Raw genomic sequence first — 17,207 nt, forward strand, 5'->3', positions numbered from 1 at the left:
AACTCCTCAGGTGTGAGACTGCCTTCTACACTATCTTTATTTTCTTACATTCTATCCCTCCACACAAAGCTATCAAAAGGCACGCAATATGCCATCAAGTGCAGGGACACACAACAAAATTTGCCAAAATTTATTCCCATTGAAATCGCAAGATTTCGTTTCCTTTCCCAAAAGGAAATAATTTCTGTTTGGGAAGGGAAATGAAATAATTTCCTTTAGGGAATGGAAACCAAATCTTGTGATGACACAATAAGATGACAACAACCTTAGACTTTGGGGAAGATTTTTTTTTTCTTTTTTTTTTAAGTATCCAAGACATGTCACTCCTATCTTCCCCTCCAAGTTGTGTGTTCCTCCTTGATTTTTTTCCCCTACTTTTGCAATATCTGTCAGTTTAGTTTTGGCCTGGTTTGGTCCTTTGCACTGCAGCTCAATTCCTCACAGACCATTTTTTAAAGGCACTAAAACTCCCGATTTTCTGGGTTTTTTGGTTTTTCAATTGCATTTCATTTGATGGTATCTCCATTCCAGAGTGTTTGTAAGTCCTTTTTTCTGTTTTGGCCATCAGAGGGGATCAATTTTGGCAAGTTTTGCTGCATGTGCCTGCACTTGATGGCATATGGCCTGCCTTTATATGGCTTTGACTTTGGGCAAGATTTTTATTTTTTTTTATATGTCCCTCATATCTTCCCCTGCAAGTTGTCTTTCTCCTTGACTTTCTCCCCTGCTTTTGCAACATCTGTGAGCTTAGTTTTGGCATGCTTTGGTCCTTTGCACTGCTCCTGATATAATCCCGGTCCATTTTCTTATAGTCACTAAATGTCCCAAATTTCTCAATTTTCTTTGTTTTCTCCTCCAATTGCAATTCCTTTGACAGTGTCTCCATTCCAGCGTGTTTGTAAGTCCTTCTTTTCTGTTTTGGCCTTCAGCGGGGATTAATTTTGGAAGGCTTTGCTGCATGTGCCTGCACTTGATGGCATATGGCCTGCATTTTGAAGGCTTTGATCTAGGGAAAGATTTTTTTCTTTGTTTTTTCTTTCTTTTTTTTTTTTAAGTATCCATGCCATGTTCCTTCTTTCTTCCCCTGCAAGCTGTGTCTTTGTCCTTGGCATTTTCCCCTGCTTTCACAACATCTGTGAGCTTAGTTTTGGCCTCTTTTGGTCCTTTGCAATGCAGCTCCTTTCCTCACAGACCATTTTTTGAATACACTAAAACTCCTGATTTTCTGGGTTTTTTGGGTTTTTTCAATTGCATTTCATTTGATCCTCTCTCCTTTCCAGAGAGCCTTTCCTTTTTTTTTTTTAGTATCCATGCCATGTCCCTCATATCTTCCCCTTGAAGCTGTGTCTTCCTCCTTGATTTTTTTCTCCTGGTTTTGCAATATCTGTGATGTTTCTTTGGGCCTGGTTTTGTCCTTTGCATGCCGCTCAATTCCTCACAAACCATTTTTAAGGCATTAAATCTCTTTATTTTCTGGGTTTGTGGGTTTTTTTCAATTGCATTTTATTTGATCCTATCCCCATTCCAGAGCGTTTGTAGGCATTTCTTTTCTCTTTTGCAAGGTACTGTTTCCATTTGCGAAAGGAAATTAAACAGGATCTTTTGAGACAGAAAAGAAGGGCTTACAAACACTCTAGGATGGAGATAGGATCAAATGAAATGCTTTTGAAAAAAACTGGAAAAGTCCAGATAATCAGGAGATTTGGTGCTTTCGAAAATGGTCTGTGAGGAATTGAGATGCTGTGTAAAGGCATCTCAACAGGCCAAAACAGGCCAAAACTAAACATACAGATAGTGCAAAAGCAGGGGAAGAGATTAAGGAGGAGGACAGGAAGACACAGCTTGGAGGGGAAGATATGAGGGACATGGCATAGATATGTAAAAAAAACCTTAAAAAGTCTTTCCCAAAGTCAAAGCCCTCAATAGGCACAGCATGAGGTAGTAAAATTTCGTGGACAAGATGGAATTTGTTTACCTTCGATAACTCATTTGTGTGTCCATATTCTATGTGATTGCTGATTGTGCTAAGGGGTTTCCAGAAGTTCAAAGGGCTGTTGGATGTGATAAGTGTTGCACAAAAGAGGTCAAAAGGCACAGTGATGTTATGGGTCCAATGTCAGAAACTGATAGAAGCATCTGTTTAGCAGAATGACCATTTGGAGTGATAAGCCTGTTCTTTGGGGAATATTTTTCAGAGTTGTACTGTAATATACCGTGGGACTTGGTGTGGAAAATATATTAAAAGTACAATAACATTTGCCAAAAATGAAACAGCATCCATGGAAGCTCTATGAGTGTTATATCATTATAGGAAAGTTATCTACGGCTTTCTATAATATGCTTCAGAGCAGCAGCAGCAGAAGAGGTTTCCCTGCTGGGCTTTGCTGGAGGCTGCAGCATTCACCCAGCTGGGACAGGGGCAGAGAGGAGAGGGCCCAGTTCTCTGAGGGAGATGAAGGTGGGAGGCAGCAGCAGAGGAGGGGCACAGGCCATTGCTCACTGCTGAGAACAAGGGTGTGGTGGAAGGGATGTGATGTGAGGAGGAGCTCCCTCCAGGGTTCCTCTGGGAACACAATTGATTGAGTGCACTGCATTGAACGAGTTTCACAGAAAACCTTTATTAGTAAAAGCACTTTCCTGGGAGAGACATCCTTTCATGTCCTGTCTGGGCACAGCAGGACCAGCAGTGACAGCAGCACAGGTGAGTTCCTCATTCTCTTCTCCTGGTGCCCCACAAGGGGAGGTGCTGGTTGAGAAGGGCCCGGGCCAGGAGAGCACCTGCTGCGCTGGTCCCTCCGCTCGGCTTCCTAGGCCGCGTCCCTCAGAAGAGCAGGACAGTGCGGATACTGAAACGTGGAAGGGAAGGGAGGCTTGGCTGCAGCTCAGGAGCAGGCAGTGTGGCAGGCAGGTGTGCCTGGGGACCGGCCACCTTCTCTGCCATCCAGCCTCTTCCTGACTCAGCTGCATGAGGCGTGCAGCAATGGGGCAGCCTTCAAATCCCTGCTGAGGGGAGCCCCTCACGGGATAAGGCCACAGGATCTGTGCTGAGCTGAAGCATGAGCAGGAGGGTTCCCTGTGCTGAACATGGGCTCTTCCCTTGGGGCTGTGGCAGATCTTGCCAGCACTCAGCTGGGAGGCCCTGCTTCCTCAAAAGGCTCAGGTGCTCTTTGGGAAGCCAGTGTTGCATGCTCTCCCTGTTGGAATTTTAGGAGGTGGTGCTGAGGTTTGCTGAACCTCCTGCTGGTCAGAGTCTCACCATTTTCCTGCACGTAGCAACTCAAATCCCTCGTTCACTTTAGCGAATGGCAGCGTGTGTGTGATCAGCAAGTCCGAATTGAATTTCTTCTCCAAGTAGCCGGAAACTAATTTGGGGATACATTCTCTCGTCTTCCAGCCTAGAAACAGGAGAGAGCAGCTGCCTGAATAATGGGAGAAAGGCTCTTTTGGTACGGTAATGTTACTGTCAGGGTCAGGACTAGTGACCAGTGCTGGTGCCACACCCTTGTGAGATGCTTTCTGCTCTTTGGGATGAGTGGGTTACTGTGTGACAAGGTGGAGGATTATTTGCTTGTCTAATGCTAATGTTCAATACAGGCAATGCAGTGCTCCTCTTTAGTTGTCTTTTGCTTGAAAACCCTCTTTTCCTATGGATTGTCAACTGCCAAGAAAGAAAAAGCTGAATAATTTAGAGTGCCTTCTGAAATACAAACCTCCAACCAAAGTCCCTTTCCATGTACGCCCAGTCAGCAGAAGTGTGGGATCGATGGAAATCTCTGAACCAGCATCCACTTCTCCAACCATCACACAGACACCAGTGCTCATATTGCAGGAAGCCAAGGCAGCAATCTAATGGAACAGGCAGGAGAATGAGAGAGAGCCCTTATGGGTCAGTCAGGGGAGTGCTCTTTTTGTGCAACCTCCTGCTCCTCCCTGGGAATCTGAAAACATGCATATCCCCTTGTGGAGCAGACCTGGAGAGAGTGGGGCTTTTTTTAAGATCATGCTGTTTTCTCTCACAAACATATGCCCAGCACTGCAGGCAGCCTGTGAGGATCTTCCCAAGGGCGTGAATTTTGCCCTGAGAGGAGCCTGTGATGATCTGGGAGGGAGGACAGGTTCTCCAGTTCCACCTACCATGGTATCCTTGTGCCCGAAGGCCTCAAAGGAGTAGTCCACGCCCTGCCCGGTCATCTCAGTGAGCACCTCCTGGATGGGCTTCTGGAAGTCTCGAGGGTTGATGCAGTCGGTGGCTCCCAGCTCCTTGGCCTTGGCAAACTTGTCCTTGTTGATGTCCACACCAATGATGCGGGAAGCTCCAGCTGCCTTGCAGCCCATGACAATAGAGAGGCCAATTCCTCCAAGGCCAAAAACAGCACAGGTGGAGCCTGGTTTTACCTGCACAGATGGGAGCCTGTGAGTCTCCAGCAGCAAGAGCAGGAGGAGGAGAAGGTTTCGTTTGCACAGGATTGATGAGCATGTGAGGGTGACCCTGGGGTGCTAAACACGCCTGAACACCAACCTTGGCTGTGTTGATGGCAGCCCCATAGCCTGTGGAAAACCCACAGCCAAACAAGCAGACTTTGTCTAGAGGTGCTGCAGCATCTATCTTGGCAACAGTGTATTCTGGGACCACAGTGTATTCTGCAAAGGCGCTGACCCACAGGAAGTGATGGATCTGCTTCCCTTTGCATGAGAAGCGGCTGGTCTTGTCCGGCAGCAGGTTTTGTGGTTCAGAGAAACTGTGGAGGAGATGCAAGTATTTGTATTTGATTGAGTGAAGCACTGATGGGGGTGGCATATTTGTCATAAAGTCCATCCCATGTAGGGGAAGACAAAGTAAACTTACTGGGACTTCTGGCAATAATTGGATTCAGGATTCCGGCAGAAGCTGCATTTCCCACACTGAGGGACGCAAACTGGGATCACTTTGTCACCTGGAAGAAAGCAATATCCCATGTTATGTGGGTCTAAGGTTGCTGCCTGTGCCAGATTTGATTCCTGGCATGTGTGTGTGTGTCAGTTACCTGGTTTCACAGAGGTCACTCCTTCTCCAACGCTTTCCACAATTCCAGCTCCTTCATGCCCAGGGATAACTGGGAATTCTGCGTTGGGAAAGCAGCCTTGCAGAACGTGATCATCGGTGCGACAGATGCCTGTGGCCACAAGCTGTTTGGAGAGGAACAAGCAGATGTCCTGGACTCTGTCTAACTCAGTTTGTGGAAGCAATTTTCCCAGGGGTGTTATGATGCCTCTCAGTCAGTGCTGGCACTCTATGACAGCACACTGAGCCCAGGCTGGGCTTTCCCCTTCTGCTCACTCTGAATGCTCCATATGGCTTTCCTCTGCACTGAGCTGGAGGTGGAAGTGGAGGAGAGGCCACAGTGTGGACACCAGAGCCCTGTCCAGCAGAGCAAGGGCTGGAGACAGGAATTCCTATGTGACAGCTTAGACAAGAATTAGTCCAAAAAGGAGCCCCTGGCAGATGGTGCATTTGAGCCAAGGCAGCTCTGGGCAATGAAAATTTCTTGGAGCATACAGATCCCTGAGTTTTACTGAAGGTATAACCACAAGAAGAGCAATTCCCACAAGGAAGGAAGAAAAAGTTATTGAGATGTATTTTTACCTTGATCCGGACTTCCCCTGCCTTTGGGGGTGCAACTTCCACCTCCTCAACAGAGAGTTTGCCCGGGGCCCAGGCAACAGCAGCCCTGCACCTGATGACCTGGAAACAACCAAGAGGAATTCATTGCATGGGACCGTTTGCCTTTAGCACACGCTTGGGGGAAGTCATCCTGCAATCACCTAAACCCGAGGTGCTCAAACCTGGTGATGCTCAACTGCACCTGAAACCACGTGCTGCCCAGTGAACGCTGGCCTGGTTTGTGGTCTGAGGAAACCCCATTTGTGGTTTGTGACACAAAGAGTATCAGGTGTAGCCTTGGAAAGCTGCTGGGTTCTGATGGCTTTGGTGGAGTTTTCATAACATCCCCATGTGTTACTGGCCAGACTGTGCTTCCATGAGCACTGCAGACCCTACCTGATGGAAATGCCAATGGAGAGCTTTGATGTCAACCTTGTGAAACAATGGGCTGAAGGTGAGAGAGAGGGACTATGGAATTGTCCCCATCTGATGGGCACCTGGATACTTGATTTCCTTTAGCAGGTTTTGATTTGCGTGTGACATGGCACAAACCCTTCCGCGATCAACTCAAAGCAGTTTGGCATCAGCAAGATGGGGCTTGCAGCCTGAAAAGGGTATTGCCACGGACAAGGCTGAGTGCAGGAGGTGAGTGGCTGAAGAGGGCACCACTGGAGAGCTGCCTTTGCTGCCAGAGCAGGAGCTCAGGGTGGGATTTTTGAGCAGGAGGGTGTTTTTCAGGGCAGCACAATTGCAAATTTTGTCTGCTGAGCAGCCGGGCAGGACAGAGTGGGAATGCACTACCGAATGCAGAGTCTGGTGAAATTCTCAGGGGTGTGGGAGAGGAGGGAGAGTAAGGTCAGAGGAAAGAGGGCACGCGGAGTGCTGTGCAGGCTGAGCCTTCTGCAGGGGATTTGGCCAAGAGCAGGGCACCTGGAAAGGAGGGTGGGAAATGCCTTGTCCTTACTTTTCCCGCAGTGGCCATGTGGTCGTAGCAGAGCCGTGTCTGTCGCTGTTGCAGGCTGGAGGGAAGCTGCTGCCCGGGCGTGCTGCAGGATCCACCAGGCGTGGAGCGGGAGCAGTCGCGGCGCGGCACCGTCTCTGGAGAGCGCTGGTTAATGAGTGTCGGGGGCTGGATGCTGCACAGGGAGTGCTGAGGGGAGGAGCTGGACAGTGGCTGGGAGATGGATGGGGGCAGAAGTCCTCCAGGGAGCCTTTTATCAGTGACTCTGCCTTTGGGTCATTGCCTGCCCTCCCTGCCTGAAAGGCCCAGGAAGCTCAGAAATTATTGCTTCCAGGAATAATAATAATTATTATTATTCCTTCCAGATGATTCTGGCAGGTGTGGAGGGAGGAGATCGCGTCTCTGCTGAGGCTTCCTTGGCATCCCATTTTTGCCAGGTTGGAGCATTTGTCCTGGTGGCCATTTACACCATAATATTTGCAAAGAGGTTAAAAATTAAAAAATAAACAAAAACCAAATAGAGGCAGTGAAGATGTGGTGTGGATGACAAAGACACATTGCTGTCTGGGTTGAAGCTTTACTGTCTGTGGTATTGGAGCTATTTTCACCACAGCAGTAAGGGGAACATCTGTCAAGAAAGGAATTTTTTTCCAAGGACACATTTACTTCACTCCAGCGTAGCCAGGTTTGTAGGTAGGTTCACTCTACCCAGGCTTTTCAGGTTTCCCCAGAACTGTTTTCTGCTGAGGCATTGGACAAGGTGGTGTATTGCAGGGAGTGGATGAGCGAGAGCTTGTTGGAGGACCAGGCTGAGATGAGCAGGCTGAGTGTGATGTAACCCCCCCAGTTAGAAAGGAATCTTCCTTCTGTGTGGCTGAAAAGACACTTTGGCAAACCTAAGGCATGGGATAATTTCCTAGAAGACTGCCACTAATGACATAAACCCCGGTTTGGATCACGGAGCATTTAGAATGCTATAATGAGGAGAAGTTAGCTCTTTGGCTGTTGGGAATAATTATATGAGTATATATAAGTTTCTTTTTTTTTTTTAATCAAGGGACATTTGTTGATATTTGGATTAGCAAACGGGACTAGACATGATCAGAAAAAAGTGTAACATTCATGAATGAGGAGGGCATTGCTCTGTAGACTCAAGCGTGGCACATTCGGCTCTATGGTAGATTCACATGTCCTTCACAAAATCACAGAATGGCCTTGGTTATGTGGGACCTTAAAGATCATGTTGTACCACCCCCCCTGCCATGGGCAGGAACACCTCTCACTAGAGGAAATTGCTCATAGCCACATCTGAGTGGCCTCAGATGCTGCCAGCCCTGGGGCATGGGCCACTTCTCAGCCTGTTCCAGTGCCTCAGCACTGTCACAGTAAAGAATTTCTTCCTAATATCTGATCAAAGTTACTACATTTCACGCCTCTTTTCCTAGCAGGGCACCCACCAGATGCTGTAGAAGAAGAATACAGTTCTTCTCCAAGATTTTCATGTGCTTTCCTGTGCCTTGCAGTGTTCTCTTCAGGCCCAAGGTGGGCTGATTTAAGTGCTCAGCCAAAACCAAAAATACTCGGTAGGCTGTGCAGACAAACCCACTGTACAGAACTCCTGGGACACAGAGTAGTTGGCTTTGATTCCCATTCTGTCTTCTGCATTGCACAAGGGCCGGAAAGCAATTCCAGAGGATGAATGCTCTATGGCAGATAGCCCATAGGGTTGGCAGTGTTTGAAGTTGAAACCAACAAATTGCAAAAGTCCTGTAACAAATAAGGAATTCGTTCACCTGCTTCCTAGATAGCATTCCATACAGATGGCTTATGATCTCATCTCACACCTAAGGATATAAATGTGCTACTTGTGCTGGCACTTCATGGCTCTGAAGACGTTTCTAGTGTCTGCTGTTGAGAGGATAACTACACAGTAGTTGTAAAAAGATCTTTCAAATATGTACTGTTATTTTTCCTTAAAACATCCATGTGATGCTCTAGTCCCCCGGACTTGCAAAGCCACCACTGATGTGTAATGAGAATTTCTGTCTGCCCTGCTTGCAGTTGTTAAGGGCCATGGGGAGCTGGCACCTCTGCAAAACATTTGAAATGTATGCAACTATTGTAGGGAGCTGATACTGAGATCCTCTTGCTATGCAGTTTTTTTGTATCTGTTTCAGACAGGAGATTGTTGTTGTTTTTGTCTTATCCAGGTAATAGAGGGAAAATAAGAACAAACTTGTATGTCAGCAGGCATGGATTTAATGATTAACTTTTCAATGGCCAATCCTGTGTATCTACATTCTAAATAATTGCTATCCTGACTTGCAGTATGTAGTCATGTATTTGATAAGCTTTAATAGCTGATCTGTGAGGTCAGATGCCCTTACACACAGGCACAGACCTCAAGGTGTTTGTCTTCATCTTGGTAGTCAGTTTTCTGTCCCCCACTTTATGTTCTGGTTGTTTGCTGCCTGTATCAAAGAGGAGGAAAGACGGTAGAATATTTGACAGAAATCTCTGTGGAACAGATGCTGAAACGCAGTTATGAGGGCTAAGTACAAATCTTATCTTTCCTGGTGCCAGCATCAGGTTTCTGTAATTTTTAATTACAAGTCAGAGTCTGATAGGAGTTCCCTTATTGATGACCCGGCATTACATTTCTGTTCAGTGTAAGTGGGCACCTGTTTCAGAGACAATTTTTGCATTCTACTGTGAAGGACAAACTGGACCATATCCTACAGGATTTGTTTGCAGTATTAATAATTCCCTATTCTAAAAGACGTCCTGGTGCTTTAATTTCCATAAGAACAGAAATATTGTGTACCTCTTACAAAATGATAGTGGTCTGAGGCAAATGAGGTAAGGAAAGTGGGAGTTAGATTCACTCTGATATATTGTACCTAGCAGAGATATAGAAAACAATTCTGACAAAAATTTGTTAAATGAGCAATTGATTGAGTTCATCCTAGTGGAGGAGAATGGCTAGGGAAGAAATGTTAAACTAGAGAACAGGACACTTGGAACAATTGCTGGTTTTGAGTCCATGCTATCATAGAATGATGGAATATCTCCACTTGGGGGAGACCCATTAGGACCATAGCCTTGCCTTTCTGTTTTCTTTTCCTTTTTTTTGCCCAGAAAAATTTCCTTTGGGGGACTCGTTGTGATCATAATACATCCTCCACAATTTCATTCTGCAATTACATTGCCAAGGAGGAACTTGACTTTATGATTTCTGATAGCCTAGGAATAGCACCTCTAGCACCCCCATGATGGGACACAAATGCACATGTAATGTCTCTTCCCCATTACAGTCTGTACATTTCTCTGAGGTTGTTTCAAGATGAAAACTAGAGCAGGAGAAAAGCCTCCATTCTAAGATCAGGATCTAAAGAGGACAAATAAGAATGAAGGAAGGAAAAATGAGGCAGGAATAGTACAGAGCACAGTGATGGGTCTATAGTAGATGCCCATGGTGACATCCACGTTATTTGTCTGCCCCTTGATTCTCACCCAGAGGCTCTCAAATGTGCCATTACAGCTGCATACATTCCAACCCTTCTATTCCATGCAGTGTCACCCACCTGCCTCTTCTGCCCTGCCTTTCCCTCCTGAAGAGCCTGTAACCATCCAACCATCCCAGGGCACTCCAATCACAGGACTTGTCCCACCAGTTTCACTTATGCCAACGATATCAAGTCTCTGGCACCTGGCAAAAGTTTCCAGTTCACCATTGCTTGTTCCTCAAGCTGCATTCATTGGTATAGAAACATTTTCACAAGTGGTGTTTTGTAGCCAACACTTATGAAGCAGATTGAGGGGTTCCCTTCCTGCTCCTTTCCTCACGCTTTGGCACACCATGCCACTGTTCATCACTGGCCAGCCTGGTATTCTCCCATTCCCCTTCCCGGACTAGTTTAAAGCTCTGCTAGCTCCTGTGCTAGAACTCCTTCTCCCCTCTGAGAACGGCTCATCCTGTCAGGTGTCTGTATACGAGGTGGTGAACAGATCACCTCACAGTCAAATACCCAGTATTTTTATTTGTTTGCACCAGCCGTGGAGCCATGCATTGACCCCAAGGATCTGCCTATTCCTACCAGTATAATTCCTTGTTACAGACAGGTCAAGGAAGTCACTACCAGTGTTCCTGATCTATCAACCAATTGTCCCAAGGCCCTGGAGGCTCTATTGATGGAGTGCACAGTATTAGATGAGTTGGTTTAAAAACCTTTATTAGTAAAAGCACTTTCCTGGGAGAGACATCCTTTCATGTCCTGTCTGGGCACAGCAGGACCAGCAGTGACAGCAGCACAGGTGAGTTCCTCATTCTCTTCTCCTGGTGCCCCACAAGGGGAGGTGCTGGTTGAGAAGGGCCCGGGCCAGGAGAGCACCTGCTGCGCTGGTCCCTCCGCTCGGCTTCGTAGGCCGCGTCCCTCAGAAGAGCAGGACAGTGCGGATACTGAAACGTGGAAGGGAAGGGAGGCTTGGCTGCAGCTCAGGAGCAGGCAGTGTGGCAGGCAGGTGTGCCTGGGGACCGGCCACCTTCTCTGCCATCCAGCCTCTTCCTGACTGAGCTGCATGAGGCGTGCAGCAATGGGGCAGCCTTCAAATCCCTGCTGAGGGGAGCCCCTCACGGGATAAGGCCACAGGATCTGTGCTGAGCTGAAGCATGAGCAGGAGGGTTCCCTGTGCTGAACATGGGCTCTTCCCTTGGGGCTGTGGCAGATCTTGCCAGCACTCAGCTGGGAGGCCCTACTTCCTCAAAAGGCTCAGGTGCTCTTTGGGAAGCCAGTGTTGCATGCTCTGCCTGTTGGAACTTTAGGAGGTGGTGCTGAGGTTTGCTGCTGGTCAGAGTCTCACCATTTTCCTGCACGTAGCAACTCAAATCCCTCGTTCACTTTAGCGAATGGCAGCGTGTGTGTGATCAGCAAGTCCAAATTGAATTTCTTCTCCAAGTAGCCGGAAACTAATTTGGGGATACATTCTCTCGTCTTCCAGCCTAGAAACAGGAGAGAGCAGCTGCCTGAATAATGGGAGAAAGGCCCTTTTGTTACGGTAGTGTTACTGTCAGGGTCAGGACTAGTGACCAGTGCTGGTGCCACACCCTTGTGAGATGCTTTCTGCTCTTTGGGATGAGTGGGTTACTGTGTGACACAGGTGGAGGATTATTTGCTTGTCTAATGCTAATGTTCAATACAGGCAATGCAGTGCTCCTCTTTAGTTGTCTTTCACTTGAAAACCCTCTTTTCCTATGGATTGTCAACTGCCAAGAAAGAAAAAGCTGAATAATTTAGAGTGCCTTCTGAAATACAATACCTCCAACCAAAGTCCCTTTCCATGTACGCCCAGTCAGCAGAAGTGTGGGATCGATGGAAATCTCTGAACCAGCATCCACTTCTCCAACCATCACAAAGACACCAGTGCTCATATTGCAGGAAGCCAAGGCAGCAATCTAATGGAACAGGCAGGAGAATGAGAGAGAGCCCTTATGGGTCAGTCAGGGGAGTGCTCTTTTTGTGCAACCTCCTGCTCCTCCCTGGGAATCTGAAAACATGCATATCCCCTTGTGGAGCAGACCTGGAGAGAGTGGGGCTTTTTTTAAGATCATGCTGTTTTCTCTCACAAACATATGCCCAGCACTGCAGGCAGCCTGTGAGGATCTTCCCATGGGCGTGAATTTTGCCCTGAGAGGAGCCTGTGATGATCTGGGAGGGAGGACAGGTGCTCCAGTTCCACCTACCATGGTATCCTTGTGCCCGAAGGCCTCAAATGAGTAGTCCACGCCCTGCCCGGTCATCTCAGTGAGCACCTCCTGGATGGGCTTCTGGAAGTCTCGAGGGTTGATGCAGTCAGTGGCTCCCAGCTCCTTGGCCTTGGCAAACTTGTCCTTGTTGATGTCCACGGCAATGATGCGGGAAGCTCCAGCTGCCTTGCAGCCCATGACAATAGAGAGGCCAATTCCTCCAAGGCCAAAAACAGCACAGGTGGAGCCTGGTTTTACCTGCACAGATGGGAGCCTGTGAGTCTCCAGCAGCAAGAGCAGGAGGAGGAGAAGGTTTCGTTTGCACAGGATTGATGAGCATGTGAGGGTGACCCTGGGGTGCTAAACACGCCTGAACACCAACCTTGGCTGTGTTGATGGCAGCCCCATAGCCTGTGGAAAACCCACAGCCAAACAAGCAGACTTTGTCTAGAGGTGCTGCAGCATCTATCTTGGCAACAGTGTATTCTGGGACCACAGTGTATTCTGCAAAGGCGCTGACCCACAGGAAGTGATGGATCTGCTTCCCTTTGCATGAGAAGCGGCTGGTCTTGTCTGGCAGCAGGTTTTGTGGTTCAGAGAAACTGTGGAGGAGATGCAAGTATTTGTATTTGATTGAGTGAAGCACTGATGGGGGTGGCATATTTGTCATAAAGTCCATCTCATGTAGGGGAAGGGGAGGGCAAAATAAACTTACTGGGACTTCTGGCAATAATTGGATTCAGGATTCCGGCAGAAGCTGCATTCCCCACACTGAGGGACGCCAACTGTAATCACTTTGTCACCTGGAAGAAAGCAATATCCCATGTTATGTGGGTCTAAGGTTGCTGCCTGTGTGAGAGCTGATTCCTGGGTATGTGATCTGTTTTATGTGTGTGTGTCAGTTACCTGGTTTCACAGAGGTCACTCCTTCTCCAACGCTTTCCACAATTCCAGCTCCTTCATGCCCAGGGATAACTGGGAATTCTGCGTTGGGAAAGCAGCCTTGCAGAACGTGATCATCTGTGCCACAGATGCCTGTGGCCACAAGCTGTTTGGAGAGGAACAAGCAGATGTCCTGGACTCTGTCTAACTCAGTTTGTGGAAGCAATTTTCCCAGGGGTGTTATGATGCCTCTCAGTCAGTGCTGGCACTCTATGACAGCACACTGAGCCCAGGCTGGGCTTTCCCCTTCTGCTCACTCTGAATGCTCCATATGGCTTTCCTCTGCACTGAGCTGGAGGTGGAAGTGGAGGAGAGGCCACAGTGTGGACACCAGAGCCCTGTCCAGCAGAGCAAGGGCTGGAGACAGGAATTCCTATGTGACAGCTTAGACAAGAATTAGTCCAAAAAGGAGCCCCTGGCAGATGGTGCATTTGAGCCAAGGCAGCTCTGGGCAATGAAAACCTCTTGGATCATACAGATCCCTGAGTTTTACTGAAGGTATAACCACAAGAAGAGCAATTCCCACAAGGAAGGAAGAAAAAGTTATTGAGATGTATTTTTACCTTGATCCGGACTTCCCCTGCCTTTGGGGGTGCAACTTCCACCTCCTCAACAGAGAGTTTTCCCGGGGCCCAGGCAACAGCAGCCCTGCACCTGATAACCTGGAAACAACCAAGAGGAATTCATTGCATGGGACCGTTTGCCTTTAGCACACGCTCGGGGGAAGTCATCCTGCAATCACCTAAACCCGAAGTGCTCAAACCTGGTGATGCTCAACTGCACCTGAAACCATGTGCTGCCCAGTGAACGCTGGCCTGGTTTGTGGTCTGAGGAAACCCCATTTGTGGTTTGTGACACAAAGAGTATCAGGTGTAGCCTTGGAAAGCTGCTGGGTTCTGATGGCTTTGGTGGAGTTTTCATAATATCCCCATGTGTTACTGGCCAGACTGTGCTTCCATGAGCACTGCAGACCCTACCTGATGGAAATGCCAATGGAGAGCTTTGATGTCAACCTTGTGAAACACTGGGCTGAAGGTGAGAGAGAGGGACTATGGAATTGTCCCCATCTGATGGGCACCTGGATACTTGATTTCCTTTAGCAAGTTTTGATTTGCGTGTGACATGGCACAAACCCTTCCCCGATCAACTCAAAGCAGTTTGGCATCAGCAAGATGGGGCTTGCAGCCTGAAAAGGGTACTGCCAGGGACAAGGCTGAGTGCAGGAGGTGAGCGGCTGAAGAGGGCACCACTGGAGAGCTGCGTTTGCTGCCAGAGCAGGAGCTCAGGGTGGGATTTTTGAGCAGGAGGGTGTTTTTCAGGGCAGCACAATTGCAAATTTTGTATGCTGAGCAGCCGAGCAGGACAGAGGGGGAATGCACTACCGAATGCAGAGTCTGGAGAAATTCTCAGGGGTTTGGGAGAGGAGGGAGAGTAAGGTCAGAGGAAAGAGGGCACGCGGAGTGCTGTGCAGGCTGAGCCTTCTGCAGGGGATTTGGCCAAGAGCAGGGCACCTGGAAAGGAGGGTGGGAAATGCCTTGTCCTTACTTTTCCCGCAGTGGCCATGTGGTCGTAGCAGAGCCGTGTCTGTCGCTGTCGCAGGCTGGAGGGAAGCTGCTGCCCGGGCGTGCTGCAGGATCCGCCAGGCGTGGAGCGGGAGCAGTCGCGGCGCGGCACCGTCTCTGGAGAGCGCTGGTTAATGAGTGTCGGGGGCTGGATGCTGCACAGGGAGTGCTGAGGGGAGGAGCTGGACAGTGGCTGGGAGATGGATGGGGGCAGAAGTCCTCCAGGGAGCCTTTTATCAGTGACTCTGCCTTTGGGTCATTGCCTGCCCTCCCTGCCTGAAAGGCCCAGGAAGCTCAGAAATTATTGCTTCCAGGAATAATAATAATTATTATTATTCCTTCCAGATGATGCTGGCAGGTGTGGAGGGAGGAGATCTGCGTCTCTGCTGGGGCTTCCTTGGCATCCCATTTTTGCCAGGTTGGAGCATTTGTCCTGGTGGCAATTCACACGATCATATTTGCTAAGAAGTTAAAAATTAAAAAATGAACAAAAACCAAATAGAGGCAGTGAAGATGTGGTGTGGATGCCAAAGACACATTGCTGTCTGGGTTGAAGCTTTACTGTCTGTGGTATTGGAGCTATTTTCACCACAGCAGTAAGGGGAACGTCTGTCAAGAAAGGAATTTTTTTCCAAGGACACGTTTGCTCCACTCCAGTGTAGCCAGGTTTGTAGGTAGGTTCACTCCACCCAGGCTTTTCAGGTTTCCCCAGAACTGTTTTCTGCTGAGGCATTGGACAAGGTGGTGTATTGCAGGGAGTGGATGAGCGAGAGCTTGTTGGAGGACCAGGCTGAGATGAGCAGTCTGAGTGTGATGTAACCCCCCCAGTTAGAAAGGAATCTTCCTTCTGTGTGGCTGAAAAGACACTTTGGCAAACCTAAGGCATGGGATAATTTCCTAGAAGACTGCCACTAATGACATAAACCCCGGTTTGGATCACGGAGCATTTAGAATGCTATAATGAGGAGAAGTTAGCTCTTTGGCTATTGGGAATAATTATATGAGTATATATAAGTTTCTTTTTTTTTTTTTTTTAATCAAGGGACATTTGTTGATATTTGGATTAGCAAACGGGACTAGACATGATCAGAAAAAAGTGTAACATTCATGAATGAGGAGGGCATTGCTCTGTAGACTCAAGCGTGGCACATTCGGCTCTATGGTAGATTCACATGTCCTTCACAAAATCACAGAATGGCCTTGGTTATGTGGGACCTTAAAGATCATGTTGTACCACCCCCCCTGCCATGGGCAGGAACACCTCTCACTAGAGGAAATTGCTCATAGCCACATCTGAGTGGCCTCAGATGCTGCCAGCCCTGGGGCATGGGCCACTTCTCAGCCTGTTCCAGTGCCTCAGCACTGTCACAGTAAAGAATTTCTTCCTAATATCTGATCAAACTTGCTACATTTCACACCTCTTATCCTAGCAGGGCACCCACCAGATGCTGTAGAAGAAGAATACAGTTCTTCTCCAAGATTTTCATGTGCTTTCCTGTGCCTTGCAATCCCCACTTCAGCCCCAAGGTGGGCTGATTTAAGTGCTCAGCCAAAACCAAAAATACTCTGTAGGCTGTGCAGGCAGACCCACTGTACAGAACTCCTGGGACACAGAGTAGTTGGCTTTGATTCCCATTCTGTCTTCTGCATTGCACAAGGGCCGGAAAGCAATTCCAGAGGATGAATGCTCTATGGCAGATAGCCCATAGGGTTGGCAGTGTTTGAAGTTGAAACCAACAAATTGCAAAAGTCCTGTAACAAATAAGGAATTCGTTCACCTGCTTCCTAGATAACATTCCATACAGATGGCTTATGATCTCATCTCACACCTAAGGATATAAATGTGCTACTTGTGCTGGCACTTCATGGCTCTGAAGACGTTTCTAGTGTCTGCTGTTGAGAGGATAACTACACAGTAGTTGTAAAAAGATCTTTCAAATATGTACTGTTATTTTTCCTTAAAACATCCATGTGATGCTCTAGTCTCCCGGACTCGCAAAGCCACCACTGATGTGTAATGAGAATTTCTGTCTGCCCTGCTTGCAGTTGTTAAGGGCCATGGGGAGCTGGCACCTCTGCAAAACATTTGAAATGTATGCAACTATTGTAGTGAGCTGATACTGAGGTCCTCTTGCTATGCAGTTTTTTTGTATCTGTTTCAGACAGGAGATTGTTTTTGTTTTTGTCTTATCCAGGTAATAGAGGGAAAATAAGATCAAACTTGTAAGTCAGCAGGCATGGATTTAATGATTAACTTTGCAATGGCCAATCCTGTGTATCTACATTCTAAATAATTGGTATCCTGACTTGCAGTATGTAGTCATGTATTTGATAAGCTTTAATAGCTGATCTGTGAGG

At 47.8% G+C, this 17,207-nt stretch overlaps 2 protein-coding genes across 3 annotated transcripts; both read right to left on the reverse strand.

Moving 5' to 3' along the window:
- Positions 1-2,635: 2,635 nt before the first annotated feature.
- LOC135447336 (alcohol dehydrogenase 1-like) lies at positions 2,636-6,623 on the reverse strand. Its single transcript, XM_064712265.1, has 9 exons — positions 6,606-6,623; positions 5,624-5,722; positions 5,025-5,166; positions 4,847-4,934; positions 4,520-4,739; positions 4,135-4,395; positions 3,711-3,846; positions 3,257-3,395; positions 2,636-2,846 (listed from the first exon to the last, which is right to left on the reverse strand). Exons 1-9 carry the CDS (start codon positions 6,621-6,623, stop codon positions 2,822-2,824), a joined length of 1,128 nt encoding a protein of 375 aa, XP_064568335.1. The 3' UTR covers positions 2,636-2,821.
- Positions 6,624-10,850: 4,227 nt separating this feature from the next.
- Positions 10,851-15,027, reverse strand: LOC135447337 (alcohol dehydrogenase 1-like). Of its 2 annotated transcripts, XM_064712266.1 has the most exons (9): positions 14,833-15,027; positions 13,851-13,949; positions 13,252-13,393; positions 13,061-13,148; positions 12,728-12,947; positions 12,343-12,603; positions 11,919-12,054; positions 11,463-11,601; positions 10,851-11,061 (listed from the first exon to the last, which is right to left on the reverse strand). In XM_064712266.1, the coding sequence occupies exons 1-9, from the start codon at positions 14,848-14,850 to the stop codon at positions 11,037-11,039; spliced, it is 1,128 nt and encodes a 375-aa protein (XP_064568336.1). In that variant the 5' UTR covers positions 14,851-15,027; the 3' UTR covers positions 10,851-11,036. The 2 variants fall into 2 exon arrangements, with proteins under 2 accessions (XP_064568336.1, XP_064568337.1); XM_064712267.1 differs by having other exon boundaries at positions 10,851-11,601; positions 13,067-13,148.
- Between the last annotated feature and the right edge of the window lie 2,180 nt (positions 15,028-17,207).

Source organism: Zonotrichia leucophrys, chromosome 4 (assembly GCF_028769735.1).
Source record: "Zonotrichia leucophrys gambelii isolate GWCS_2022_RI chromosome 4, RI_Zleu_2.0, whole genome shotgun sequence".
NCBI classification, from domain to species: domain Eukaryota; kingdom Metazoa; phylum Chordata; class Aves; order Passeriformes; family Passerellidae; genus Zonotrichia; species Zonotrichia leucophrys.

What these genes read in the sequence shown, in the direction of transcription:
- LOC135447336 (XM_064712265.1), bottom strand. An exon ending in AGTGACCTCTGTGAAACCAG is followed by an intron (nt 4,935 to 5,024) that starts GTAACTGACACA and finishes GCTTTCTTCCAG; the next exon opens with GTGACAAAGTGATCCCAGTT. An exon ending in GAAAGGGACTTTGGTTGGAG is followed by an intron (nt 3,396 to 3,710) that starts GTTTGTATTTCA and finishes TCCTGTTTCTAG; the next exon opens with GCTGGAAGACGAGAGAATGT.
- LOC135447337 (XM_064712266.1), bottom strand. An exon ending in AGTGACCTCTGTGAAACCAG is followed by an intron (nt 13,149 to 13,251) that starts GTAACTGACACA and finishes GCTTTCTTCCAG; the next exon opens with GTGACAAAGTGATTACAGTT. An exon ending in TTGCTACGTGCAGGAAAATG is followed by an intron (nt 11,062 to 11,462) that starts GTGAGACTCTGA and finishes TCCACGTTTCAG; the next exon opens with TATCCGCACTGTCCTGCTCT.